The sequence below is a fragment of the Balaenoptera physalus genome (assembly GCF_965194825.1).
Source record: "Balaenoptera physalus genome assembly, chromosome: 1".
NCBI classification, from domain to species: domain Eukaryota; kingdom Metazoa; phylum Chordata; class Mammalia; order Artiodactyla; family Balaenopteridae; genus Balaenoptera; species Balaenoptera physalus.
The window spans coordinates 74282178-74309943 of NC_138882.1; the positions used below are offsets into that span (position 1 = coordinate 74282178).

General features: G+C 38.9%; 2 protein-coding genes across 3 annotated transcripts in view; one reads left to right on the forward strand and one right to left on the reverse strand.

Annotated features, from left to right (window-relative positions):
* The window catches only part of TMCO1 (transmembrane and coiled-coil domains 1), a 54585-nt gene extending 40995 nt beyond the window's left edge, over positions 1 to 13590 (forward strand). For both annotated transcript variants that reach the window (XM_082413088.1, XM_082413087.1), the window contains one exon: positions 13013 to 13590. In XM_082413088.1, coding sequence (XP_082269214.1) covers positions 13013 to 13223 — 211 coding nt within the window. In that variant the 3' untranslated portion in view covers positions 13224 to 13590. The remainder of the gene's footprint in view (positions 1 to 13012) is intronic.
* Positions 13591 to 13728: 138 nt separating this feature from the next.
* Positions 13729 to 27766, reverse strand: part of LOC309638699 (uncharacterized protein) — a 65955-nt gene continuing 51917 nt past the window's right edge. The window contains exon 4 of the mRNA XM_082414983.1: positions 13729 to 24339. Within this exon, the coding sequence (XP_082271109.1) occupies positions 24322 to 24339 (18 nt within the window). The 3' untranslated portion in view covers positions 13729 to 24321. The remainder of the gene's footprint in view (positions 24340 to 27766) is intronic.

Sequence of the window (27766 nt, forward strand, 5' to 3'; positions counted from 1 at the left end):
AATAGTAGAGTGTGATTGATGCCCTTTGTGTGTGTGTGCATGTACAAATACGGTATAGGAGGGGAAAAAAAGTGTTATGGAAGTGAAATGGCTGCAGGGATTATTTCTATGAAACAAAGATTTTATACAAGAGGGCCATTTAAGTTGTATCTTGAAGGATGAGTAGGGGTTTTCCAATCTTATCAGAATATTCTTGGCATGGTATGAGTAAAAACATGGAGGCTTGAAAGTGTGTAGTGGATATAGAGACCACTGAGTCCAGAGTTCTTGGTGGGATATAATAGGAGATGAAGCATGTCACTGCTTGTACTGATTTCTGTCTGTTTCTTTCTTTCTTTTTCTTTTTTTTTTTTAAATGGAAATGTGGGAGTTGTTGCACAGAAGTGGTATTTATTTATTTATTTATTTATTATTTTTGGCTGTGTTGGGTCTTCGTTTCTGTGCGAAGCCTTTCTCTAGTTGTGGCAAGCGGGGGCCACTCTTCATCACGGTGCGCGGGCCTCTCACTATCGCGGCCTCTCTTGCTGCGGAGCACAGGCTTCAGACGCGCAGGCTCAGTAGTCGTGGCTCACGGGCCCAGTTGCCCCGCGGCATGTGGGATCTTCCCAGACCAGGGCTCAAACCCGTGTCCCCTGCATTAGCAAGCAGATTCTCAACCACTGCGCCACCAGGGAAGCCCTGTTTCTTTCTTTATATGTGTTTCTTATAGTGCAAATCTACTAGTGACAAATTCTCTTAATCTTCATTTATCCAAAAATATTTATTTTATCTTTATTCTTGGAGAATATTTTCATGGGATACAGAATTCTGGGTTGACTGTGTTTGTTTTAATCCTTTAGCATTTTAAAATGTCTTTCCACTATCTTCTGGCCTCCATTGTTTTTGATGAGCAGTCCTTTATATCTTTGTATCCCTACAGATAATGTGTCACTTTTCTCTGGCTGCTTTCAAATTTTTTTTTAAGTTTGGTTTTCAGCAATTTGACTATGATGTGCCTAGGGCATTTAAAAAAAATTATCCTGCTAGAGTTTATGGTTTTATAAAATCTGGGAAAATTTCAGCAATTATTTTTTCAAATATTTTTTTCTGCCCCATTCTTTCTTGTGTGATTCCATTTACATATACATTAATCCTCTGGTGCAGATTTGATGGCTCATCCTCCTTTCAAAATTTTGATTTCCACTTTGTAAGATATGTGTTGAAGTCTGCAATATAATTTGTTATAACATAGACACATTCTAGAATGTTAGAGCCACAGCCACACAGGACTGTGGCTCCTTGAAGGTGCTTGATGGGGAAGTTTGAAGGGCCCAGTAGGGGGCTTCAGGTTCCCAACACTATTTCATCTCTTTTCTGTGTTGGGTTTTTACATGATTTTGTTTAAAGAAAGGATTCTGTGGCTAAAGGGTCTGAAAACAATCAACCTAGTGAGCCCCCTTCTTTTAAATGTAAGGAAAATTGAGACTTGGTAAAGTGAAAATATACTGCTTATTACTTTCTTTGCCTAGTTTGCTAGTACTGGAAAGCAAGTCTTCTGACTGCTAACCCAGTATTATTTCAGCTACACTGGTGTTGTACTGTCATTAAATATTTAATCTCTACATCATTCTCCTAAATAGCCTATTTTGATACAATGTGAAAATCCTGGGACTGTTGGATGGGGCCATTTGAGGTGATTGGATTTTACACACAGCATTATGAATAAAGTAAAGATTATGTTATAGGAACTTGATGAGAAATTGTAATCAGTTGGAAAGGAAGGCTGGTTGTCAGATGCCAGAGAAACTAACAAAGAGTGAAGTAAGGACTGCCATGGCTGAGTTATTTTAGCTAAATGACTAAGAAATAAAATTTAGCAGAATGTGTTTATTGCCAGTGACCTGGGTCTTCCCAGAATATCCAGTTAGCAACCAACAATTTCCTTTTCTTGATCACCGGTCCTTATCCTTTGCAGAGAGGAAGGAACGCAAATCCTGTAGTGGTATTTTTCTGGGTTTCCTGCCAATAGAAGGCATGATTACGGGAAAAGGTTTTTCCTTTGTTTTTCTCTTCTGACATATACTCTTCAGTTGTTACCCTGTTACACAGGACTGGACAGAAATGCAAAATAATTGTTTTATATCTTTCCAAAACCTTACCATACTTTTTTTCTTTTTAATTTTTAAATTATTTTTATTTTTTTAATTAATTTTTTAAATTAATTTTAAATTTAATTTTTATTGAAGTAAAGTTGAATTACAGTGTTGTGTAAATTACTGCTGTACAGCAAAGTGACTCACTTATACATATATATACATTCTTTTTCATATTCTTTTTCATTATGGTTTATCACAGGATATTGAATGTAGTTCCCTGTGCTATAACAAGTAGGACCTTGTTGTTTTATCCATTCTATATATACCAGTTTGTATCTGCTAATCCCCAGCTCCCACTCCTACCCTCTCCTACCCCCCTCCCCATTGGCAACCACCAGTCTATTCTCTATGTCCTTGATTTTGTTTCTGTTTCATAGGTAGGTTCGTTTGTGTCATATTTTAGATTCCACATATAAGTGATATTATATGGTATTTGTCTTTCTCTTTCTGACTTAATTCACTTAGTTTGATCATTTCTAGTTGCATCCATGTTGCTGCAAATGGCATTATTTCATTCTTTTTTATAGCTGAGTAGTATTCCATTGTATATATATACCACATCTTCTTTATCCATTCATCTGTTGATGCACATTTAGGTTGTTTCCATGTCTCGGCTATTGTGAATAGTGCCGCTGTGAACATAAGGGTGCATGTATCTATTTGAATTATAGTTTTGTCCAGATACATGCCTGGGAGTGGGATTGCTTTATCATATGGTAATTCTATTTTTTAGTTTTCTGAGGAACCTCCATACTGTTTTCTATAGTGGCTACACCAACTTACATTCCCACCAACGGTGTAGGAGGGTTCCCTTTTCTCCATATGCTCTCCAACATTTGTTATTTGTAAACTTTTTAATGATGGCCATTCTGACTGGTGTGAGGTGATACCTCATTGCAGTTTTCTTTTGATTTAAAAAAATTTTTTTAATAAATTTATTTAATTTATTTATTTAGTTTTTTGGCTGCATTGAGTCTTTGTTACTGCACACGGGCTTTCTCTAGTTGCTGCAAGCAGGGGCTACTCTTCGTTGTGGTGTGCAGGCTTCTCATTGCGGTGGCTTCTCTTGTTGCAGAGCACGGGCTCTAGGTGCCCGGGCTTCAGTAGTTGTGGCTTGCAGGCCCAGTAGTTGTGGTTCATGGGCTCTAGAGCACAGGCTCAGTAGTTGCGGTGCACAGGCTTAGTTGCTCCACGGAACGTGAGATCTTCCCAGACAAGGGCTCGGACCTGTGTGCCCTGCATTGGCAGGCAGATTCTTAACCACTGCGCCACCAGGGAAGTCCCTATCTTTTTCTTTTCTTTTTTTCTCATTGTAGTTTTGATTTGCATTTTTCTAATAATTAGTGATGTTGAGCATCTTTTAACATGCCTATTGTCCATCTGTATCTCCTCTTTGGAGAAATGTCATCTGCCCATTTTTCTTTTTTTGTTTTTGTTTAAATTTATATTATTTTTTTATTGACAAGAATCACGCCACAGAATCAGTCCAACTGGCCAGGGCCCCGCACCCAGACTGAGATCTGATCCCAGGTCCGTAGAAAGAGGCTTTCATGCATTTTTTTAAAATTTATTTTATTTATTTCTTTTTGGCTGTGTTGGGTCTTCGTTGTGGTGCACGGGCTTTTCATGGCAGTGGCGTCTCTTGTTGCGGAGCACAGGCTCTAGGCGCGTGGGCTTCAGTAGTTGTGGCACGCAGGCTCAGTAGTTGTGGCTCGCAGGCTCTAGAGCACAGGCTCAGTAGTTGTGGTGCACGGGCTTAGTTGCTCCGCGGCATGTGGGATCTTCCCGGACTAGGGCTCGAACCCGTGTTCCCTGCATTGGCAGGCAGATTCTTAACCCCTGGGCCACCAGGGAAGTCCCATGCATTTTTTTTTTTTAGCATTTCAACCCCTTTTTCCAGTTAAATCTTACACAGAACCACCAAATAAAAAAGCAGTAAAAGTGGTAGAAGTGAGAGAGGGGTCCCAGAACCCCAACTATCTGCTTCTCTGCCTTTATCCTCTTCCCAACTCAATCTCCCCCCACCTACCCCACCGCTGGAGTCCCTGGGCACCCTGGGGGGCAACAGTCTGAGAACAATGGATCTGCCCATTTTTCTATTGGGTTTTTTGTTGTTGTTGTTGCTGAGTTGTACGAGCTGTTTGTATAGTTTGGAAATTAAGCCCTTGTCAGTCACATCGTTTGCAAATATTTTCTCCCATTCTATAGGTTGTATTTTCATATTGTTTATCGTTTCCCTTGCTGTGCAAAAGCTTGCAGGTTTGATTTCGGTCCCATTTGTTTATTTTTGTTTTATTTCTATTTCCTTGGGAGACTCACATCTTATATTTTGCATTTCTGTTAAGTGTTCTTCCATATCATGTTCATAATATATTAAAACTCCTGTCTTTTTAGCAAAGTGCATATTTCTAAACTAAATCTTGCTAATTAAGAAGGCCTGAAAAATTGGAGGAGAATTGAGAGGCTGTAAGAAAGCAGTCAGGTCAAGTTTAATGGATGAGGTTGTTGAAAGATATAAAGGAGATAATGTATACACACATACCTGCTATATACACTGTGAAGCTCAGTGACTGTTTATTGAATTACAGCCTGACAGTTGGATCCCCTTTTTTTATCTGCATGTAAGGATAATAATAAGCCTGCTTCATGGAGTTGTTGTGAGGATTAAAGGAGAACATAGATGTGAAGTGCTTAGAACAATGCCTGGCTGGCACTTTGAGATAGCACCTATGGAAATATTTGTCTTTATTTTAAATTATCCTGTTCAGCAATATTTCAAAAAGTTTAAGGCAAGGAATGAGAAAAGGATATACAACTATTATTAATACAACTGTTGTTTTTCCATATATTCTTACAGTATTTATATGCATTTTTTATAGACTATTTTTTTAGAGCAGTTTTAGGTTCACAGCAAAATTGAGTGGACTGTACAGAGATTTCCCATCTAACTCCTTGTCCCCCACTTGCACACAGCCTCTCCCACTATCAACACCTTGCATAATAGTGATACGTTCTTTTTACAATCAATGAACCTACACTAATACATCATTATCACCCAAAGTCCATAATTTACATTACTGTTCACTCTTGGTATTGTACCTTCTGTGGGTTTTGATTTATATGCCTTTATTCACTTAACAATGTAATATATATATATTTTCTATGGTGTGCTCATACATAGTCTTCATAATTGTGTATTTTTTTATAGGCCAGGCCTGCTACAATATTTTTCACTCCTAAGGTGAAGATCCCTTAGAGAGTTGTTTAATAGAGGAAAACTGTGCCTGATTTGTAACCTTTCTCTGCCTCAGCTTTCTCATCTCGAAAACAAGGATAACTAAGGACTGGTATCTAGTCTTTAAAATTATTTTCAAACTTTAAAGTGCATAGATATGTAGGATAGTATTACTGCTGTGGAGGAAAAATTTTATCTGAGAAAAACCGTTGTGGGTTCATTTGTGAGACTATAGGAATTTAAACTGATGGTTTAGAATTTCACTAAAGGATAAGGTTGCAGAGGGTTGGTATTGAAATACAAATGCTTGAGTAAAGTACCATTGATAAACTTGATTTAGTGTTTCCAAAGGGAGTCTGTGACAAGAACCACAAGGAAATCCAAAGCACTGCCTGGATTTCCATGAACTTGAACCTTGTTTTGACATTCTTGTTGCTGTTGTGGTTGTTGCTGTTAGGGCTGTTTTCCATCTAGAGCAGTGGCTTGTGTACAATAGTCATTTGTGTGTTTTTAATTCATAATGAGACTGTCCACAGTCTACCCTTTCAGTCTGCCTTTCAAAATATTGCCTGTTTTCCTTTCATTTGTCTTCTTTAAATCACAGTAAACGTGTGATTTAAAGGGCATCAGAGGTTTTTACACTGGTCTTTATCTCTAAAATGGTAAGGAGTCACTTAATTGACCCCTGTCTCTACAGAATAACGGAGCAAGGATGCCTTGTATATTTTGTCTAGACTGTATTATTCTAGTCATTAATTAGACAAATGTGTTTATCAGCAGCTAATTCTCAAATGTCTTATTATTTCAAATTTTATCTTTAAAGTAATTTACCATCATGCGTTGCTTAATGCTGGATACATTGTAGGTGGTCAGTAAGTACTTACTGACTAAGTAAAAGAAGTCCGGGGACTGCCCTGGCGGTGCAGTGGTAAAGAATCCACCTGCCAGCACAGGGGACGCGGGTTCGAGCCCTGGTCTGGGAAGATCCCACATGCCGTGGAGCAACTAAACCTGTGTGCCACAAATACTGAGCCTGCACTCGGAGAAGCCCGAGCACCGCAATGAAGAGTAGCCCCTGCTCTTCGCAACTAAAGAAAGCCCCACACAGCAACAAAGACCCGATGCAGCCAATAAATAATTTAAAAATAAATAAATAAAAGAAGTTGGAAATTTAGTGACATTCTATCATTTGGTCTTCTTATTGCTTTGTGTAGTGGATTTTTAGAGGGGGGCATGAAGGAGCTATTTTTATTATGAAAGTAATACAGACATTCTCCAGCTTTACTAAGGGGACGTAACCTGAACTGCTAATGATTGATTTTTCTTCTTAACCTGTTTTTAGATTTCTTTTTAAAGTACAGCATGATCTATAGTATTGTGAGTGATTGAATGAATGAATAAATAAAGTATTTTATGGCAAATATAATTAAATGAGTTCTTAAAGCTGTGTCTTCATATTTAAATATTATGTGATACTCTGACAGTGTTATCTCAGAAATATAAACACATCAGTATCAATTATTCTTTTTTTTGAATATTTGAATTTTATTTATTTTTTTATACAGCAGGTTCTTATTAGTTATCTGTTTTATACATATTAGTGTATATATGTCAATCCAATTGCCCAATTCATCACACCACCACCATCCCCCACTGCTTTCCCCCCTTGGTGTCCATACGTTTGTCCCCTACATCTCTGTCTCTATTTCTGCCCTGCAGACTGGTTCATCTGTACCATTTTCTAGGTTCCACATATATACTTTAATATATGGTAATTGTTTTTCTCTTTCTGACTTACTTCACTCTGTATGACAGTCTCTAGATCCATCCACGTCTCTACAAATGACCCAATTTCGTTCCTTTTTATGGCTGAGTAATATTCCGTTGTATATATGTACCACATCTTCTTTATCCATTTGTCTGTCAGTGGGCATTTAGGTTGCTTCGATGACCTGGCTATTGTAAATAGTGCTGCAATGAACATTGGGGTGCATGTGTCTTTTTGAATTATGGTTTCCTCTGGGTATATGCCCAGTAGTGGGATTGCTGGGTCATATGGTAGTTCTATTTTTATTTTTTTAAGGAACCTCCATACTGTTCTCCATAGTGCCTATATCGATTTACATTCCCACCAACAGTGCAAGAGGGTTCCCTTTTCTCCACACCCTCTCCAGCATTTGTTGTTTGTAGATTTTCTGATGATGCCCATTCTAACTGGTGTGAGGTGATACCTCATGGTAGTTTTGAGTTGCATTTCTCTAATAATTAGTGATGTTGAGCAGCTTTTCATGTGCATCTTGGCCACCTGTATGTCTTCTTTGGAGAAATGTCTGTTTAGGTCTTTTGCCCATTTTTTGATTGGGTTCTTTGTTTTTTTAATACTGAGCTGCATGAGCTGTTTATATATTTTGGAGATTAATCCTTTGTCCGTTCATTCGTTTGCAAATATTTTCTCCCATTCTGAGGGTTGTCTTTCCATCTTGATTGTAGTTGGCTTTGCTTTGCAAAAGCTTTTAAGTTTCATTAGGTCCTATTTGTTTATTTTTGTTTTTATTTCCATTACTCTAGGAGGTGGATCAAAAAAGATCTTGCAGTGATTTATGTCAAAGAGTATTCTTCCTATGTTTTCCTCTAAGAGTTTTATAGTGTCCAGTCTTACATTTAGGTCTCTAATCCATTTCGAGTTTATTTTTGTGTATGGTGTTAGGGAGTGTTCTAATTTCATTCTTTTCCATGTAGCTGTCCAGGTTTCCCAGCACGACTTATTGAAGAGACTGTCTTTTCTCCTTTGTATGTCCTTGGGTTTGTCATATATGGCCTTTATTATGTTGAGGTAGGTTTCCTCTATTCCCACTTTCTGGAGAGTTTTTATCATAAATGGGTGTTGAATTTTGTCAAAAGCTTTTTCTGCATCTATTGAGATGATCACATGGTTTTTCTTCTTCAGTTTGTTAATATGGTGTATCACATTGATTGATTTGCGTATATTGAAGAATCCTTGCATCCCTGGGATAAATTCCACTTCATCACGGTGTATGATCCTTTTAATGCGTTGTTGGATTCTGTTTGCTAGTATTTTGTTGAGGATTTTTGCATCTATATTCATCAGTGATATTGGTCTGTAATTTTCTTTGTTTGTAGTGTCTTTGTCTGGTTTTGGTATCAGGGTGATGGTGGCCTCATAGAATGAGTTTGGGAGTGTTCCTTCCTCTGCAATTTTTTGGAAGAGTTTGAGAAGGATAGATGTTAGCTCTTCTCTAAATGTTTGATAGAATTCACCTGTGAAGCCATCTGGTCCTGGACTTTTGTTTGTTGGAAGATTTTTAATCACAGTTTCAATTTCATTACTTGTGATTGGTCTGTTCATATTTTCTGTTTCTTCCTGGTTCAGTCTTGGAAGGTTATACCTTTCTAAGAATTTGTCCATTTCTTCCAGGTTGTCCATTTTATTGGCATAAAGTTGCTTGTAGTAGTCTCTTAGGATGCCTTGTATTTCTGCGGTGTCTGTTGTAACTTCTCCTTTTTCATTTCTGATTTTATTGATTTGAGTCCTCTCCCTCTTTTTCTTGATGAGTCTGGCTAATGGCTTATCAATTTTGTTTATCTTCTCAAAGAACCAGCTTTAGTTTTATTGATCTTTGCTATTGTTTTCTTTGTTTCTATTTCATTTATTTCCGCTCTGATCTTTATGATTTCTTTGCTTCTGCTAACTTTGGGTTTTGTTTGTTCTTCTTTCTCCAGTTTCTTTAGGTGTAAGGTTAGATTGTTTACTTGAGATTTTTCTTGTTTTTTTAGGTAGGCTTGTATAGCAATAAACTTCCCTCTTAGAACTGCTTTTGCTGCATCCCATAGGTTTTGGGTTGTCGTGTTTTCATTGTCACTTGTCTCTAGGTATTTTTTTTTTAATTTATTATTTATATTTATTTTTGGCTGTGTTGGGTCTTCGTTTCTGTGCGAGGGCTTTCTCCAGCTGTGGCGAGCGGGGGCCACTCCTCATCGCGGTGCGCGGGCCTCTCACTGTCGCGGCCTCTCCCGTTGCGGAGCACAGGCTCCAGATGCGCAGCCTCAGTAGTTGTGGCTCACGGGCTTAGTTGCTCCGCGGCATGTGGGATCCTCCCAGACCAGGGCTCGAACCCGTGTCCCCTGCATTGGCAGGCAGATTCTTTTTTTTTTTTTTTTAACAAACTCATTTATTTATTTATTTATTTATTTATTTATTTATTTATTTTTGGCTGTGTTGGGTCTTCGTTTCTGTGCGAGGGCTTTCTCTAATTGCAGCAAGCGGGGGCCGCTCTTCATCGCGGTGCACGGGCCTCTAACTATCGTGGCCTCTCTTGTTGCGGAGCACAGGCTCCGGACGCGCAGGCTCAGTAGTTGTGGCTCACGGGCCTAGTTGCTCCGCAGCATGTGGGATCTTCCCAGACCAGGGCTCGAACTCGTGTCCCCTGCATTAGCAGGCAGATTCTCAACCACTGCGCCACCAGGGAAGCCCGGCAGGCAGATTCTTAACCACTGCACCACCAGGGAAGCCCTCTAGGTATTTTTTGATTTCCTCTTTGATTTGTTCAGTGATCTCTTGGTTATTTAGTAACGTATTGTTTAGCCTCCATGTGTTTGTCTTTTTTACGTTTTTTTGCCTGTAATTCATTTCTAATCTCATAGCGTTGTGGTCCGAAAAGATGCTTGATATGATTTCAATTTTCTTAAATTTACTGAGGCTTGATTTGTGACCCAAGATGTGATCTATCCTGGAGAATGTTCCGTGCGCACTTGAGAAGAATGTGTAATCTGCTGTTTTTGGGTGGAATGTCCTATAAATATCAATTAAATCTATCTGGTCTATTGTGTCATTTAAAGCTTCTGTTTCCTTATTAATTTTCTGTCTGGGTGATCTGTCCATTGGTGTAAGTGAAGTGTTGAAGTCCCCCACTATTATTGTGTTACTGTCAATTTCCTCTTTTAGAGCTGTTAGCAGTTGCCTTATGTATTGAGGTGCTCCTATGTTGGGTGCATATATATTTATAATTGTTATATCTTCTTCTTGGATTGATCCCTGGATCATTATGTAGTGTCCTTCCTTGTCTCTTGTAACATTCTTTATTTTAAAGTCTATTTTATCTGATATGAGTATTGCTACTCCAGCTTTCTTTTGATTTCCATTTGCATGGAATATCTTTTTCCATCCCCTCACTTTCAGTCTGTATGTGTCCCTAGGTCTAAAGTGGGTCTCTTGTAGACAGCATATATATGGGTCTTGTTTTTGTATCCATTCAGCAAGCCTGTGTCTTTTGGTTGGAGCATTTAATCCATTCATGTTTAAGGTAATTATCGATATGTATGTTCCTATTACCATTTTCTTAATTGTTATAGGTTTGTTTTTGTAGGTCCTTTTCTTCTCTTGTGTTTCCCACCTAAAGAAGTTCCTTTAGCATTTCTTGTAGGGCTGGTTTCGTGGTGCTGAATTCTCTTAGCTCTTTCTTGCCTGTAAAGCTTTTGATTTGTCTGTAGAATCTGAATGAGATCCTTGCTGGGTAGAGTAATCTTGGTTATAGGTTCTTCCCTTTCATCACTTTAAGTATATCATGCCACTCCCTTCTGGCTTGTAGAGTTTCTGCTGAGAAATCAGCTGTTAACCTTATGGGAGTTCCCTTGTATGTTATTTGTTGTTTTTCCCTTGTTGCTTTCAATAATTTTCCTTTGTCTTTAATTTTTGTCAATATGATTACTATGTGTCTCGGCGTGTTTCTCCTTGGGTTTCTCCTGCCTGGGGCTCTTTGTGCTTCCTGGACTTGGGTGACTATTTCCTTTCCCATGTTAGGGTAGTTTTTGACTATAATCTCTTCAAATATTTTCTCGGGTCCTTTCTCTCTATCGCTTCTCCTTCTGGGACCCTTATAATGCGAATGTTGTTGCATTTAATGTTGTCCCAGAGGTCTCTTAGGCTATCTTCATTTCTTTCCATTCTTTTTTCTTTATTCTGTTCTGTGGCAGTGAATTCCACCATTCTGTCTTCCAGGTCACTTATCCATTCTTCTGCCTCAGTTATTCTGCTGTTGTTTCCTTCTAGTGTATTTTTCATTTCAGTTATTTATTGTTCATCTCTGTTTGTTCTTTAATTCTTCTAGGTGTTTGTTCTTTAATTCTTCTAGGTCTTTGTTAAACATTTCTTGCGTCTTCTCGATCTTTGCCTCCATTCTTTTTCCGAGGTCCTGGATCATCTTCACTATCATTATTCTGAATTCTTTTCTGGAAGGTTGCCTATCTCCACTTCATTTAGTTGTTTTTCTGGGGTTTTATCTTTTTCCTTCATCTGGTACAAAGTCCTCTGCCTTTTCATTTTGTCTATCTTTCTGTGAATGTGGTTTTCCTTCCACAGGCTGCAGAACTGTAGTTCTTCTTGCTTCTGCTGTCTGCCCTCTCAGTAGCAATTATTCTTAATGATAAAGGATTGGGGAGTGTATTCTTCAGAGGAGCCTAGATATAGATATTCTCATAGTGCCTTATGCACATTAGGTACTCAATAACTGTTGAACGAATGAATGCATACAAGCTAACCTGCCTACCCTGGTGTAGAGTTTGTTCTGAAGAACAGAACTTTAATAGAGGAGGTACTGTGTAAGAGAACCCATTAGATTAAGAATGAAAAAACATGGGTTTTAATTCTAACTCTGTTCTTCATTGAACTTTGTAATTTTAGATAGGCCATCCTACTCTTCCAAGTTTTAATTGGAATTTCTGAAATATAAAATGAAAGACTTGAGCAAAAATAATTAGACGATCTTTAAGGTTTTTTCCCCCTTACAGGTGCTGTACAGTATCTTAACTGACCTTATTTAACCTCTCCACATTCATGAACCCCTTCCCTCCCTCTTTAAAGCAAACCACCTCATCCCCACATCACACTGTCCACTCCTGACTGCTCTATAGAACTCCTCCACCTTTCTGCTCCCACCAGTTGAGTCATTGCCTTTCAAGAGCCAATTGTGTTTATCCCTAAACTGTTTATGCTAGTTTTACTCATTGTTGCATTTATGTTATTTAATTTAATGTTATATTAACTGATGAAATCTGAGTATAAAATAGTCTTTTCTATGAGAACTAGTTTCATAAAGTTGAGTTTCTAGAAAAAAAACTATTGAATTAGATTTAAGTGAGACAGCTGAAAAGATGAGGGGTTGTGTAGAAACCTAGGAGGATTCTGAACTTAGATTACTTTGCAAAATTCTGAATTCTCTCGCTTCTTTGAAGACATTGATACTGAATATTTCAGTTTCAGCTTCAGACGGTGCAATAATGACTAAATCCAGCTATAAGACCCATACTCAGAGAAAAGGCCTTCCTACTCGAAATAGCTAATGAATGTACTTTGTGTTGAAATAAAAGATTACCTCTTTTTATGATTCTCCAGTTGAAAAAATCAGCTTCTGTGGTTAGTAGACCAAGATCCCATGAGGTAAGAGGCCTTTTACTGTTCTGTGATCTCTATAATATTATAGGCCTTTTAAAAAATAAGTAGTAATCATCCTGTTTTAGGTCATATCAGTACTTTTTATTTGTAAGTTTTCTCTTTATATGAGATCTATGTTAAATACTTTTCTCTGTATCTTATTAAAACCCAATTTTTATTCTGTTTCCTTCACAGAACATCCAGAAGATCCTTGGCCTTGCCCCTTCACGAGCCGCCACCAAGCAGGCAGGTGGATTTCTTGGCCCTCCACCTCCTTCTGGGAAGTTCTCTTGAATTTAAGAAGAACCCTATAATTCCTGTCATTCTTTTTAGACACTCAAATCAGACCGGCAACTATTTTGTAGCAAGAGCCATAGGCAGCCTTAGCACTTGGGCCACTTTCTAATTTTGAGTTATTTCTAGGTTTTTTTGGATATGATTTGAATGAGAATGGCACTCAACAAGCATGATAGTGCTTTTGGTCACAGATTAATTTTTTTTAAACAAGTGTTTTGATTAGATAAGCACAGGTGATGTTTATGTAATAAGAAACGAATTCTTATTTTGCTTACCCAAATATTTCTGTGGGATCAACTCTCAAGTATGTGCTGTGTGCCATGTACCATGGAAGTTGGCTCTCAATGAGCATTTAGAGATCTGGAAGAAAAATTTAGTTTATGTAACTCTTATTTGGAACTATTTGTTGTGTGTTTTTTTCAACCCAAATACATGACCTGAGATCAATAAAAGAGGCCAAAATTTTAGCTATTTCATCTACGAGGAGAGACATCTTTTGTTTTGCCATATTTCTAGATACATATTTTTAGTAATCTGAACATAAGGGTAAACATTGGCCAGGAAGGGGCAATGCTGTTTTTGCTTTTGTTTTTTCTCTCCCGTCCCCCTTACCCTGGGGCAATGTTTAAATGTAATATTTTATCATACTTGCTTCATATGCTCAAAATACAGAGTTGCTCTGTTATAGGAATTCGAAAGCATGAGAGGAAAGGAAAGTAATAACTCACGAGAGTATAAAAATGAGGGTCCTCAGCAGTTTCCTTCATACCCTAGTACAATCTGTTGGATTCTTGGGAAGGCACTCAGTCCTCCCCTGGAGGCAAGGTTATGGTTATATCTGTGGTTAATCTTGCAGAGCTTCCTTGTAGTCACAGTGGCCTTCGGTTCTTGCCCTGCTCCTTTGTAAAGGATGAGAGGATGTTTATACCATGATCTTCCCCCCGAATCCATGGAATTGGAAATCTTATGTGGAGTGATAACTCTAGTACTAAATGTTTACTTTTATCAGTAGTGTCCTTAGATGCATGTATTCTACCAGTGAGAAAGGTACATTATTTGCAAAGTAACAACTGTTAAACCAACAGCAAACTTTTCAATGGCATAAAGTCCAGAAGACAGTGGGATAATATTTTTAAAGTTGGAGAAAATAATTATCAACCTAGAATTTTATGTACAGCTAAACCAGAAGTTTGAGAGCAAAACTGGGGAAAATATTTTCAGAGCTACAAAATCCAAGAAAGTTGAATTATTAAAGGATATATTTCAGGGACGGGAAAGAATACCAGGGGGAAGGTGTGGGATCTAAGAAACGATGGTCAACACAGAAATTGATAAAATATATGGATACATTTAAATATTTTATGGATTATCTAGTTTAAGGATTATCTCAAGACAACCCCACAAAGTAATTACTGTTCTTGCCCTCATTTAACAGATGAAGAAACTGAGGCAAGAGAGGTTAAATAACTTGCTCAGCATCCCTTAGCTAGTGAGTGGCAGAGTTAGGATTCGAACCCAAGCAGTTTAAAGCCATGTAGTCCAGGCTCTCAAATGCTGTGTTGTATTATAACATCCCAATATAGTATGTGGTGAATCTCTTCCCATCTCTTTCCATTATCTCCTCAGCTAGAGTATATGAGCTCTAAAGTTGAGGCTTTGTCTTTTTTTGTTGTTGTTCTTGTTTCCTCAAAGCCATCACATGGGTGGGAGGGGGCACAGCAGGAGCTCATTAAAAGCAGATGAAATGGAACAGAAATCTCTATTGCAAGGTTACCTTTATCAGAAAAGATGCCTGATAATGGATAGTGATAACTTCTAATGGTCTTTTCTCCATGTCATTAACTGTTCCAGGCAAAATAAAAATTAAAAGGGTGATAAAGAAGGAAACGATGATCATGATAACAATGATGAGAAAATGACGGAATATCTAAACTAAAGCATAAAAAGAGAAGAAACCATACTCAAAATTCTGCGTCACCTTGTAAAGTGAAAATATATAGTTCATCCTGCCATCAGCCCTCTTAGGTTTTGAAGCTGGTGCTTTCTAATCAGATTTCTAATGGATGTTGAGGTTTTCATAAAGTATATTTCAGTGGAAGAGGGTAAATAAGAGGGAGAAGTAAAAAAGGAGAAGGAAGGAGAAGAGAGAACATCTATTCACCCTATTCCTAAAAGGACACAATAGCAAGGATGTATGCAGAGGAAACAGAGCTATCACATCACAAGAATGTAAATTCAAGGAGATATTAAGGGCTACTATAGCCTCACAGTTAGCTTTTTTATTTACTTGCCCTGAAAAATTTTCAAGACTAATCATTTGGATGACTCTAAATCCACACCATCACTGAATTAATGGAGATGACATTTCAAGCCAGAGAAGCCTCTGAACAGCTCTCAAAACACGTGATTTGGCTACTTTGCTTATGTAAAGGATAGATTGTCCCCTTCCTGGTTAAAAAAAAAAATCAAGCATTATTAATATTTACATTAGGCTACTCAGGTTGTGCTCTTAATATACTTAGTAGTAAACTTTTTAAAAATGCAGGTAAACCTAAATTTATTAACAGATAAGACTTAAAAATGTAAGCCAGTTTGAAACCTGGAAAGCAAACGAGTGTACTCATATGCCTTTGACCAGATTGTGGTTCCTCTTCTCTCATGTGTAAATTATTCTGTTCAGTTTGTTTAGGGATTTAAAATGACATCAGTGGGTTGATGAGCATCCAGAATTTTCCCTTACATCCAAATCAAAATCATTTTGTTACAGGCTAGTGTGTAGTAGGGTTTTTTCAACATAACTTAAACTTATATTGTGTATTTCAGTCCTGCCCTTCAATACAAGTAAAAGCACCATATACTTTCTCCTTTTTTGGATTAATTCTGCTTAAGTTATAGTCTTCTATTTTCTTTGAATTTACTTCTTGCTTTGAGTTTTAAAGCTTTTTAGAATGGAAAAAAACCTCAAAAATAAATGAAAGTTAAAAAAATGTATAGTATAAAGAACACCCAGATACTGATTATTCATCTTCAGCAATTAATTCATGGCCAATCTTATGTCTACCCCTTCTTGCTTCTATTCCTCTTATATTATTCTAAAGCAAATCCTAGGCATTGTATCTTTTACTCATAAACGTTTCAGGGCTTTAAAGAATATCTGTATCTCTATATATATCTCAGTACCATTTTCACACTTTAAAAAATTGACAGTTCCTTGATAGGATAATTGTCTATAGATGTCAAAATTTTTTACAGTTTTTTTTAATCAGTTGGTTGACAAGCGTTGTAAATCTCTTCTAATCTATTATCATGGTTCTCAAACTAGAATACATCAGAATCACCTAGAAGCCTTGTTAAAACACAGACTGCTGGGCCCTACTGCAGAGTTTCTGATAAGTCTGCAGTGTAGCTTGAGAACTTGCACTTCTAACAAATTCCAGGGTGACGCTGATGTTGGCTGGCTTGCAGTCCACTCACATTTTGGTTCCCCACCATCTCTCTTTCATTCCCCCCTTGTAATTTATTTGTTGAAGAAACTGCATTGTTTCCTCTGTAGGGTTTCCCTCAGTTTGAAATTTGCTGATTGCATGCCTGTTTTACACACTGTTGGTTGTCTCTTTTTGTAATGTTAGTTTTTGCTAATCACTAATTGCAAATAATTAGGGATTGAAAAATTATGATACTCTGCTATCTCTTCATTTATTAGGTAAAAATACCTCTATAGGTAGAAGCATCCCTTCATCTACTGTTTGGTTACCCAGTGTTAAATTTTATAGGAAAGGCAGACTAAATGCGTGATGATCTGGTTTTCAAAATAATGAGCTGTTCACTCTAATGCTCCAGGGGTGAACAATGTGTGTGATTAGCAGTTCATAGGTTTAAACATACTTGATTCATTTCAGTTCACTGAAGTTATTTTTCTTGTGGATGCTCAAATTGTCCTATTTTTGGCCAGTGAGAGGCTCTTTAAGCTGGCTCCTGGGGCTGTTTGACATGACCCTAGTTTTCATTGGTGGCATCCTTGCTAAGTGATATGACAAGATGTTCCAGGGCCACCTCATATTTCCTGCCTGACCAGAAGGCAACACTTTCTTCAAGGAGGCCTGATTCTTTTTACTGGGGAATGGTATTTGGAGACTGCAGTCAGAGCATAAAGATGCTCATTGAGACTGGGTTACTAGGTTTCTAGGCCCTTTTTGTGGACTAAGGTAGGTAATATGTTTTGTTGTTGTTTTAAGATAAAATGCATCATGAGTTTATACCAGTACTCTATGCCCCTCTTAAATTCCGAGCTACAGAGTTCTTCCTTAATTTCTTTAACCTGTGTCTCTTTTAATTCTCATGCTAAGAATTCCAGTTTTCATTGCCAGAAATGATGGAATATCATATACTTAGTCTTTAGCATAATCCCACAATATCCACCCAAAAGTCTCAGAATATCAATACCAACATTACTACCAACAATATAATTCCTGAAAGTAATTGAAGTTTTTTTGGGGGGGAGGATGGGAGTGGTTCTTTAAAATACATCCCACTCCAGGTTTACAGTCAGATTACTGAAATTTCAGATTATCTGGAATAGTTTCTTTTTTGAGTTTCTCATTCATGTCCTCATCACTGTCCCCTCAATTTCCCTGAAGTAGCCTGTCAGGTAGTCTCCTTTACTCTGGTCTCTCCTGGCTCATCATCCATCCTGTAAAGGCAATAATCTTTCTAAAATATAAATCTAATTGTGTTGCTCCTCCAAGGAAAGTTGTCCACCGGCTCCCAGTAACCTGTAAGTAAATGTAAACTATTGAGTATAGAAAATCACCCTAGTCTGGATCTCCAGCCTCTCCCACCCCTAGGATCTACCCTTCTCCCATCCCTGTCTCGCATACATCCTAGGCTCTAGTCAAGCAAATTTATTTTTTAAATTCTGCATTTTTCACATTTTTAGACTTTATTACCTTTGTTTTCTCTGCCTGAAATATTCTTCCTCTTATTTGCCTGATTTTCTCATGTTTCCTTCTCAACTCAGCTCAAGCATCTCCTCCTCCTAAAGGTTTTCTTTGACCTTTACGTGGTCGTGTTAGGTTTCTTTTCCCTGTATCTGTTTGAGCTTTTCATATGAGTCATTTATTAAAAATGGGCAAATCTCTTAACTTTCTAAGCCTCAATGGCCTCGTCTGAAAAATGGGATGAATACTCCAGTTAAAACTGTCATATCCAACATCACTCATCTGAGTCTTCGGCTAGATTCTCTTATTTCCCTCTGAAAAGCCTGCTGCCTGATGCCCACAGCACACTGGACACTGTCAGCCGCACGTATGCACTTTAGCTCTTACCAGGGAATTGTATAACGTTACTTGTTTTACTTGTTAATTTTAATTATATACACTAAGTATTGTGAAAATTAATGAAATATGAATGCAAAAAAGAGAATTGTGTCCATGAAAACTAATTTGAATGGTTTGGAATGACTCAATAGAAGCAAATTGCTAAAAATAATTGCTTTGACTTACATATGGGTAAAATAACAGAGACTGAAAAAAGTAATAAAAGTTTAGAAAGATTCAGTACTCACATTCATTCTTAGTGTTTTAGTTCATACTTCACTTTAAAGAAACCAAAACTGGAAATCAGAGGTGATACATTTTTGTCTTAAAAACATTTTATTTTAGGAAAGCATTGCCACAAAGCATGGAATTTTCATCATCACAAGTTCTGTTTAGGGACTTCCCTGGCGGTCCAGTGGTTAAGACTCCATGCTTGCACTGCAGGGCACGCGGGTTCAGTCCCTGGTTGCGGAACTGTGATCCCGCATGCTGCGCGGCATGGCCAAAAACTAAGATTAAATAAATAAATAAATTATTTTTTTAAACTCTGTTTAAATTCTTTCAGTCTTTGAAACCTTTGAGTTGCAAATGTTTGATTCTGTTGTTTTATTGCTATAAACTATGCATGGAAAACAAAATAAAGGTAAGGGTTCTTTGAAATGAATGAGCCGGTCATGATGAATCAAACAAGAGGTGATACATTATCGGTTTGGTGTATACAAACAAAGAAAAAAGGGACTTCGCTGGTGGCGCAGTGGTTAAGAATCCGCCTGTCAATGTAGGGGACACGGGTTTGAGCCCTGGTCTGGGAAGATCCCACGTGCCGCGGAGCAACTAAGCCCGTGCGCCACAACTACTGAGCCTGCACTCTAGAGCCCACGAGCCACAACTACTGAAGCCCGCATGCCTGGGGCCCATGCTCTGCAACAAGAGAAGCCACCGCAATGAGAAGCCCGCGCACCACAACGAAGAGTAGCCCCCACTCGCCGCAACTAGAGAAAGCCCGCGTGCAGCAACGAAGACCCAACGCAGCCAAAAATAAATTTATTAAAAAAAAAAAAACAACAAGACTCCAAAAAATAACCTCATATTCAGGGAAAAAGCCTTGACCCTACATCAGAAGTGAATAGGTATATATTTGTTATAAGTTAGAAGTGTCTGAAGTACATATGAATTTTTTTTCATGATTCTGTAGTTAACTTTTTAGATTAACCTACAAATTACTGGTTCTAGTCACATCAGCTACATGGATTTTTCCCTCATAGTGTTTTGGATGGATTATATAAAGCAATTGACATTATGCCTGGCATATTGAAAGCATTTGATCTTCAAACACAGCAGTCCTATAAGGTAGATAGGATATCTTTTTATTGTCCTGATTTTATATGTGACAGATCAGGTTCTGAGATGTCGTGATGTATCCAAGATCACAGCAAGTGGCAGAACCAGGAAGAGCCTTAGGCTTCAGGGTCCATGCTGTTTCTACTAGAGCATCCGGTAGGCTGACTCCATTGGGTCTACAATATAAGACTGCTGAGCTGGAATCCTGTCTGGACTTGTTACCGTTTATGCAAAATGTCTTCATGTAAGGCAAGCTGGGGTTCCCAGGGAGTATCATTTAAGTGACTATCACTGTCTCTTTTCCCTCTCTTTTTAAAAAACTTGCGCACATTCCTGTTTCACCATCTGAATGGTACATATTAACGTGACTTTGTGAATCTTAGAAGAAGATGTTAAATTATTAAATCAGGAAATTGTCCACCGGTCACAGATGAATATGGAAGAGGATAAACATAAGTCTACTAAGAGATGATGTTTTTGAATTTCAAAATTGCTTTTTTTAATTTTTATTTTCAAACTTATTTTACTGAAGTATAGTTGATTTACAATGTGTTAATTTCTGCTGTACAGCAAAGTGATTCAGTTATACAAATATATATTCTTTTTCATATTCTTTTCCATTATGGCTTATCACAGAGATGATTTTTTTTTAAATCTTTGAGTCTTTAACTTCTTTTAATTTTTTTATTTTATTTTTGGCTGCGTTGGGTCTTCGTTGCAGTGCACGGGCTTCTCATTGCGGTGGCTTCTCTTGTTGCGGAGCATGGGCTCTAGGCACGCAGGCTTCAGTAGTTGTGGTGTGCGAGCTTCAGTAGTTGTGGCACGCGGGCTCAGTAGTTATGGCTCACAGGCTCTAGAGCACAGGCTCAGTAGTTGGGGCACACGGGCTTAGTTGCTCCGTGGCATGTGGGATCTTCCCAGACCAGGGCTCGAACCCGTGTCTCCTGCATTGGCAGGTGGATTCTTAACCACTGAGCCACCAGGGAAGCCCGATTCTTTAAATTTTTTTTTCAATTTTATTTTTGGCTGTATTGGGTCTCAGTTGCAGCATGTGGGATCTTTCATTGCGGTGTGTGGGTTCTGTAGTTGTGGCACATGGGCTTAGTTGCCCCACGGCGTGTGGGATATTAGTTCCCCAACCAGGGTTCGAACCCGCATCCCCTGCATTGGAAGGTGTATTCCTAACCACTGGACCACCAGGGAGGTTCCAGAGATGATATTTTGAATGACTGCTTTCTGAAAATGAGAGGCTAAACACATATTTTAAACCAGAAAATTATATTTGGATCCAAGGCCCATCTGGCTGCTTATGGATGTAATCAAAGGCCTTTTTTATGCAAGTGATTTTTAGGTTTGTAATTAATTACTGCAACCATTTGCTGAACAAAGTCATCAACCATAAATAGAGATCATATCAATAAGGTTGAAAAAGCCTACAACCTGCTTGAGCTGGTGACAGACTGTTCCATTCTAGAGAAAATTTCACATTTTTAAGCAAAATAGGACAATAACTTTAGAGCAGTGGTTTTGAATTTTTTTTGACCACAATCCATAGTAAGGAATACCATTATTGCAACCCAGACACTGAAGTTTCATGAAACAATGTTTACCTCCTATATGCACTTTGATAATTTCATACTTTCATTTTTCAAAAAATTTGGTCACATTCTTTAAATGCAGTTCTGCTCTTTTTTGATAACACTGCTCCAAGAACACTCAGATATAAACAGTAAAGTCAGCTTGGACAGGAAAATGGAAATTCCACTGGCTTCCCTATTCCCATTTATTTCCCTTGACTCAGGGGTGATATTTAAAATATAAAAATATCATTTAAAAAGTCAGCTTGCTGAAGAGATTCCTCTGAAATTTTATTCTCCATATTCACACCAATTTTTCTAACTTTATAAAAGTACTGTATCTACAAAACATTTTGGTCTCAATCTACTAATTTTACCACCTACTAATAGGTGGTACCAGGTAGTTTGAAGAAAAAAAAAAAAACAAGACGGAGAGATCTCTTTGGAAGTTGAATTAGGAAATGTGGCTGAAGTCAAATTTGGGAGAATAGAATAGAAAACACTGCTTAAATTAGATGTGGTGGGCTCATCTAAGACTTTGACTATATTATGTTAATCAGTAATTGGGTTTTTTAAAAAATTTATTTATTTTTGGGTGTGTTGGGTTTTCGTTTCTGTGCGAGGGCTTTCTCTGGTTGCGGCGAGCGGGGGCAACTCTTCATCGCGGTGCGCAGGCCTCTCACTGTTGCGGCCTCTCTTGTTGCGGAGCACAGGCTCCAGACGCGCAGGCTCAGTAGTTGTGATTCACGGGCCTAGTCGGTCCGCGGCATGTGGGATCCTCCCAGACCAGGGCTCGAACCCGTGTCCCCTGCACTGGCAGGCAGACTCAACCACTGTGCCACCAGGGAAGCCCCAGTAATTGGGTTTTAAAAATAAAGAATAATCAAATTTCTAGAAAGGCTTTAGCCAAAGTGTGACTTCTTTCCATCAAATATGTTGGAATGACTCTTCCTGGATGACGAGAAAACACAAGAACCTGAAATTAATGTCAGGATATAATTACATACATTCATTCACGCATCCACCAGGCACATACAGGGCACCATCTTTGTGCAAGACCCTGTGCTGGGGGCATAGTGGCCACAAAGGTGAGTTGAGTAGGATTCTATGTTCAAACAACTGACAGCTTGTGGCTACTGTGTCAGTTACCTTATTTTAAAAAAGAGGATGATAATTTCTTCAGTGGCCTGCTACTCACAAAATTGTTATAAAGATAAAATGAGAAATAGATATATACTTTGTAAATTATAAGGGGACATTAGTAAAAACAGTTGAACAAGTAAAATGTTCAATTGTTTTATTTCTATATATACTAAGCAATCATTTGACAATTTGTTTTTCTTCCCCTTTAATCATCAATTTATAATAACTCTAGGCAGCAGCTAGAAGATTTTCTTTCTGAAGTTCATTTGTCTAAAAGCTTTAACTGTATTTAGTAAAATGTTGCTGATAAAAAGTGCTAGACTTGTAGATGAACAAATTTCATTTCCTTCTAGTCTTGGTTGTACCCTATGTCCACAGGATAATTTAACTAAAAATGTTATCTTCCAATAAAAAATAATGAACCAACTTCCTGCTTATCTCAGTAGATAGGATTTATTGATGCACAATAAAGATTAAAAAATACCCAGAAGACTTCAAAATAACGTGAAGTACTATTAGGTCACTCTTAAAAAATTACATGGCTACAGATATAGAGGTCATAATCTCTATAACTCTGGTAAGACTCAATCCTTAAAAGTTCTAGCAATGTGAATATCACTTCCCCAAGGTGATTCTTCTCAGTCACATCAGAGCAACTCAACAACACCAGGGAGGTGCAGAGATTAATAATACATAGTCAATATCCTCTAGGAGAAAGGATGAACAACAGTAATGATTGTGGTATACAGTGCAATAGAGGTAGCTACACAGAGAGAAGGAGACCATTGATTCTGTTTGGGGAGGGTTGGGAGCTATGGGTTAGCAAAAATTAATAAAACAAAACCCCTGCCTTCAAAGAGCTTAGAGTATAGATGGGGCAGCATTTGATTGACTCGGCCAAGTATGGCAAGTAGAAATGAACATAATGTATTCTAGGACATAGAGGAGGATATCTAACACAGGTCCAAGAAAGGGTTCTGAAAGAGGTGACAGGAGCCAAATTCTAAAGAAATTATTGGAGTTGGCTGAGAAAAAGTTGGAAGAAAAGCATTGGAGACAGAAAAACTAATGTACAAGAAAGTAAGGAAGCAAGAAAGAGTAGGTAGTTTAGGATGACTGGAGCTCTGGGGATACGTGGGGAACCGGCAAGCCATGAGGCCAATTCCTGACCAGCTAAGGGGTTTAGGTTGAAAGCTCTAAGCCATTGATTACAAGAAGAGAAATTGCATGATCGGATTTCCATTTTAAGCTCACTCTGGTGACAGGGTGGACAGAGATTAGGAAAGGCAAGCCTTTGGACAGATTAGGAAGCCATTCATTCATCATGTGTATATTAAGTGCCTACTGTGTACCAGGACATTGTGGTCATCAAAAATATACATGGTTACACTTTCATGGAGTTCCACTCTGGTGGGGGAAGTAGATGTCAAACAAATGAACACATAATTACAAAATGTAGGTATTCTAAATCACTGTGAGAGAGTAGGACAATGTGACTGTGGTACATCTCTGCTGTTGCTGACTGCCCAACATTCCTTCCTTCTATTTTTTTTTTTAATTTATTTATTTTGGGCTACATTAGGTCTTTGTTGCTGCACGCGGGCTTTCTCTAGTTGCGGCGAGCAGGGCTACTCTTCGTTTTGGTGTGTGGGCTTCTCATTGTGGTGGCTCCTCTTGTTGCGGAGCATGGCTCTAGGCGCACGGGCTTCAGTAGTTGTGGCATGCGGCCTCAGTAGTTGTGGCACACGGGCTCTAGAGGGCAGCATTCCTTCCTTCTGACAGCAGTTTCCTTTAGGGAACCATACCTTCCCTACTCCATATGATATGTCTGTCACATTGTCCCTTCTTCCTAAAAGGTGGACAAATAACAAAGACTAGTCAATTAAAGTGCTCTATCCTCCTGGCCCTGGTGCTTAGGCTCCAGGCTGGGCACAGGGGCCAAACAAAAAACCAGCCAGGAACTACTCTGATATTTGATATGTGGATGCTAGGAAGGAGAGGGCCTCTCATTCTTTTGGCTCAGTGGCTTGAACCATTAACATCTTTCCTGATAAATGTAGAGAACCAGAGAATGAATCCAATAAACAGGTGGAAGTAGAGCAGAGGGAGAGAGAAAGAAAAACAAAAAGTTTTGACAACATTATTTGAGCCCCTGGATCTAACTATGCCTAAAGCTGAAGCCACCTTTGAACATTCCAGTTACACTGAAGGGAATACAGGAGAAGGAGGCTCATGCTTTGGGGAAAAAATAATGAAGCTAACTTTAGACAAAATGAATGGAAGAAGCTTGTGGGATAACTAGGTGGAAATGCCTAATAGGGTCTGGATATATGTTTCTGTTGTGTAGAAGGGAAATCAAAGATGGAGTTACGTACTTGGGAGTTACTGAAATACAAGTGAAAGTTGAAGTCAGGTTTGTCTCTGAACTACAAGGAGAATCTATAGCTTGTGACGGAAGAAGAACAAATTCAGGGGAACATTGTCATTTATAGAAGAAACAGAAGCAGAGATGCCTACACAGAATAATGAGAAAACCCAGGAGAAAGGGAGGCTATTTGAGCTGAAGATGAATAAGGTTTTAACAAGTGGGCATCCTAGGTTCTTCTCTCTCTCACATGCCCTCCCCACACCCAATCTACCAGCATATTTTGTTGGCTCTGCTTTTCTCAGCACTTCTACCTAGACTACCACCTTTGTCTACCATTGCCTGTCACCCAGGTTATTGCATTAGCATCCTAACTGGTCCATTTGATTCCACTCTTCTGTTCCTAACACAGCAACAATGTGTGATTCCTTTACAAAGTCAGCCAGATTGTATAACTCCTCTGCTTAAATCCCTCCCTTGGCTCCCTGTATTAGTTTGCTAAGGCTGCCATAACAAAGTACCACAAGCTTAATGGGGACATAGGTGTATGTATAACTGATTCACTTTGTTATGAAGCAGAAACTAACACACCATTGTAAAGCAATTATACTCCAATAAAGATGTTTAAAAAAATTTAACAAATGCAAAAACAAACAAAAACAAAGTACCACAAGCTTAGTGGGTTAAACAGAAATTTATTGTCTCACAGTTCTGGAGCCTGGAAGTCCAAGATCAAAGTGTTGGCAGGGCCATATTCCCCCTGAAGACACTAGGGAAGGCTGTATTCTAGGACTTTCTCCTAACTTCTGGTAGTTTCTCAGCTTGTGCATAACTCCAGTGTTTCACATGGCATTCTCCCTGTCTTTGCGTCCAAATTTCTCCTTTTTTTTTTTAATTAATTAATTTATTTTTGGCTGCATTGGGTCTTCGTTGCTGCACGCGGGCTTTCTCTAGTTGCCGTGAGCGGGGGCTACACTTCGTTGCAGTGTGCGGGCTTCTCATTGCGGTGGCTTCTCTTGTTTCAGAGCATGGGCTCTAGGCTCGTGGGCTTCAGGAGTTGTGGCTTGCGAGCTCTAGAGCGCAGGCTCAGTTGTTGTGGCTCGCAGGCTTAGCTGCTCCGCAGCATGTGGGATCTTCCCGACCAGGGCTCGAACCCATGTCTCCTGCATTGGCAGGAGGATTCTTAACCACTGCACCACCAGGGAAGCCCTCTCCTTTTTTTTTTTTTTTAAGGACACAGTCGTATTGGATTAAGACCCCCCCCTTAATGACCTCATTTTAACTGGATTATCTCTGTAAAGACCCTGTCTTCAAATAAGGTCACATTCTGAGGTACTGGGGGTTAGGACTCCAACATATCTTTTTTCCAGGGGACACAAGTCAACCCATAACACTTCCCAACTCAGAGTAAAGTCCAAAGTCTTTGCAAAGCTTCTACAAGACTATAAGATGTGCCCATTCCCCTGCTCTTCCCCACCCCACCCCTTCTTACTGTCTGACAGCATCCCCTACTATTCTCTCTCTGTCATTCACTCTGATGGTGACACAGGGATTTCCAGGTTGTTCTCAGTACACTAAGCACACTCTACCTCAGGGCCTTTGCACTTACTTTTCCCTCTGCCTGAAAAAGTCTTCCCCCTAGATTTCTGCATGGATCTCTTCATCACCTTCTTCAGGTCTTGGCTCAACAATCATCTCAGTAAGTCCTTCTCTGACCCATTATTTAAAACACTCTACGTTCAGATTATTCTAGCACTCTATCATTTTTCTTGCTTTACTTTTCTCCATAACACCTTCTGATGTATCATAACACTTTCTCCTAACACATTCTGATGTACAATATAATTTTCTTATCAATTTACTTTATTGCCTATCTCTTCCCACCAGAATAGATGCTTCATGAAGACAGGGACTTGGGACTGTTTTATTCACTACTATATCTTCAGAACCTAGAACAACGCCTGGTGTATGGTAGAGGCTTAATGAACATTTACTGAACAAATGAATGAGTGGTTAATAGTGTCAAATGCCACACAAAAAAGTCAATATGAAAAAGTTAGAAGAGCATCCATTGGATTTGGCAAGATGGAGCTTATTAACACCTTATCCAAAGCAGCTTCAGTAGAGTGGCAGAGATTACAGTGGATTGGGGAGTGAATGTGAGTTGAAGGAGTAGAGATAGCAGGTGTACTGTTTTCCTATCAGGCTGGTTCTGAGGAAGGAGAGATACAGGTCTGCAGCTAGACGGACACATGGGTAGGGTGGAAGAGAACTGTTATTTTTAGATGAGAGGCACTTGGATTTGGTTAAAGGCTGAAGAAGTAGCTTAAGTAAGAGGCTGGGCTCATGTGTGGTATCTGGGCCCATGGATTACCTGGAGCCACATGGCTGAGTCTCTCCACACTGTGCACCTTAGAAGCAACTAGAACAGGGGAGGGGCGAGAGGAGCTCTGTGAGGCTGGCGACTCCTCAGCTTCCTCTGCCCTGGTACTGAGGCTGCAGGGGGCCCTTGCAGCATCCTCTCCCCCTACCCACCTGAGGAGAACTGGGGAACGGAAGAGGAGGGAGTGGGAAGAGGGCCACAGCCACGGCTGAGGCTCAGCTCTGAAGCTGCGTGGGGCCTTCCCAGCAGCTTACACACTCCTAGGAGCATTGCCCCGTTTTCACTGCTCCCCCAACCCCCAACCACGGAGCAAAAAAGATACTCTTTCTCCTCTTTCCCTGACTTTCTGATGAACCTCTTCCTTGCTTAGACAAACCTATTTTTCATACTGTTGGGAAAAAGAATGAAGGCTCTTATTATATTGGAGCTTTTTTTTTAATTCTCTATTTTTTTAATTTTTAAAATAATTTAAAAAAACTATTTATGTATTCATGGCTGCACCAGGTCTTAGTCGCGGCATGCGAACTC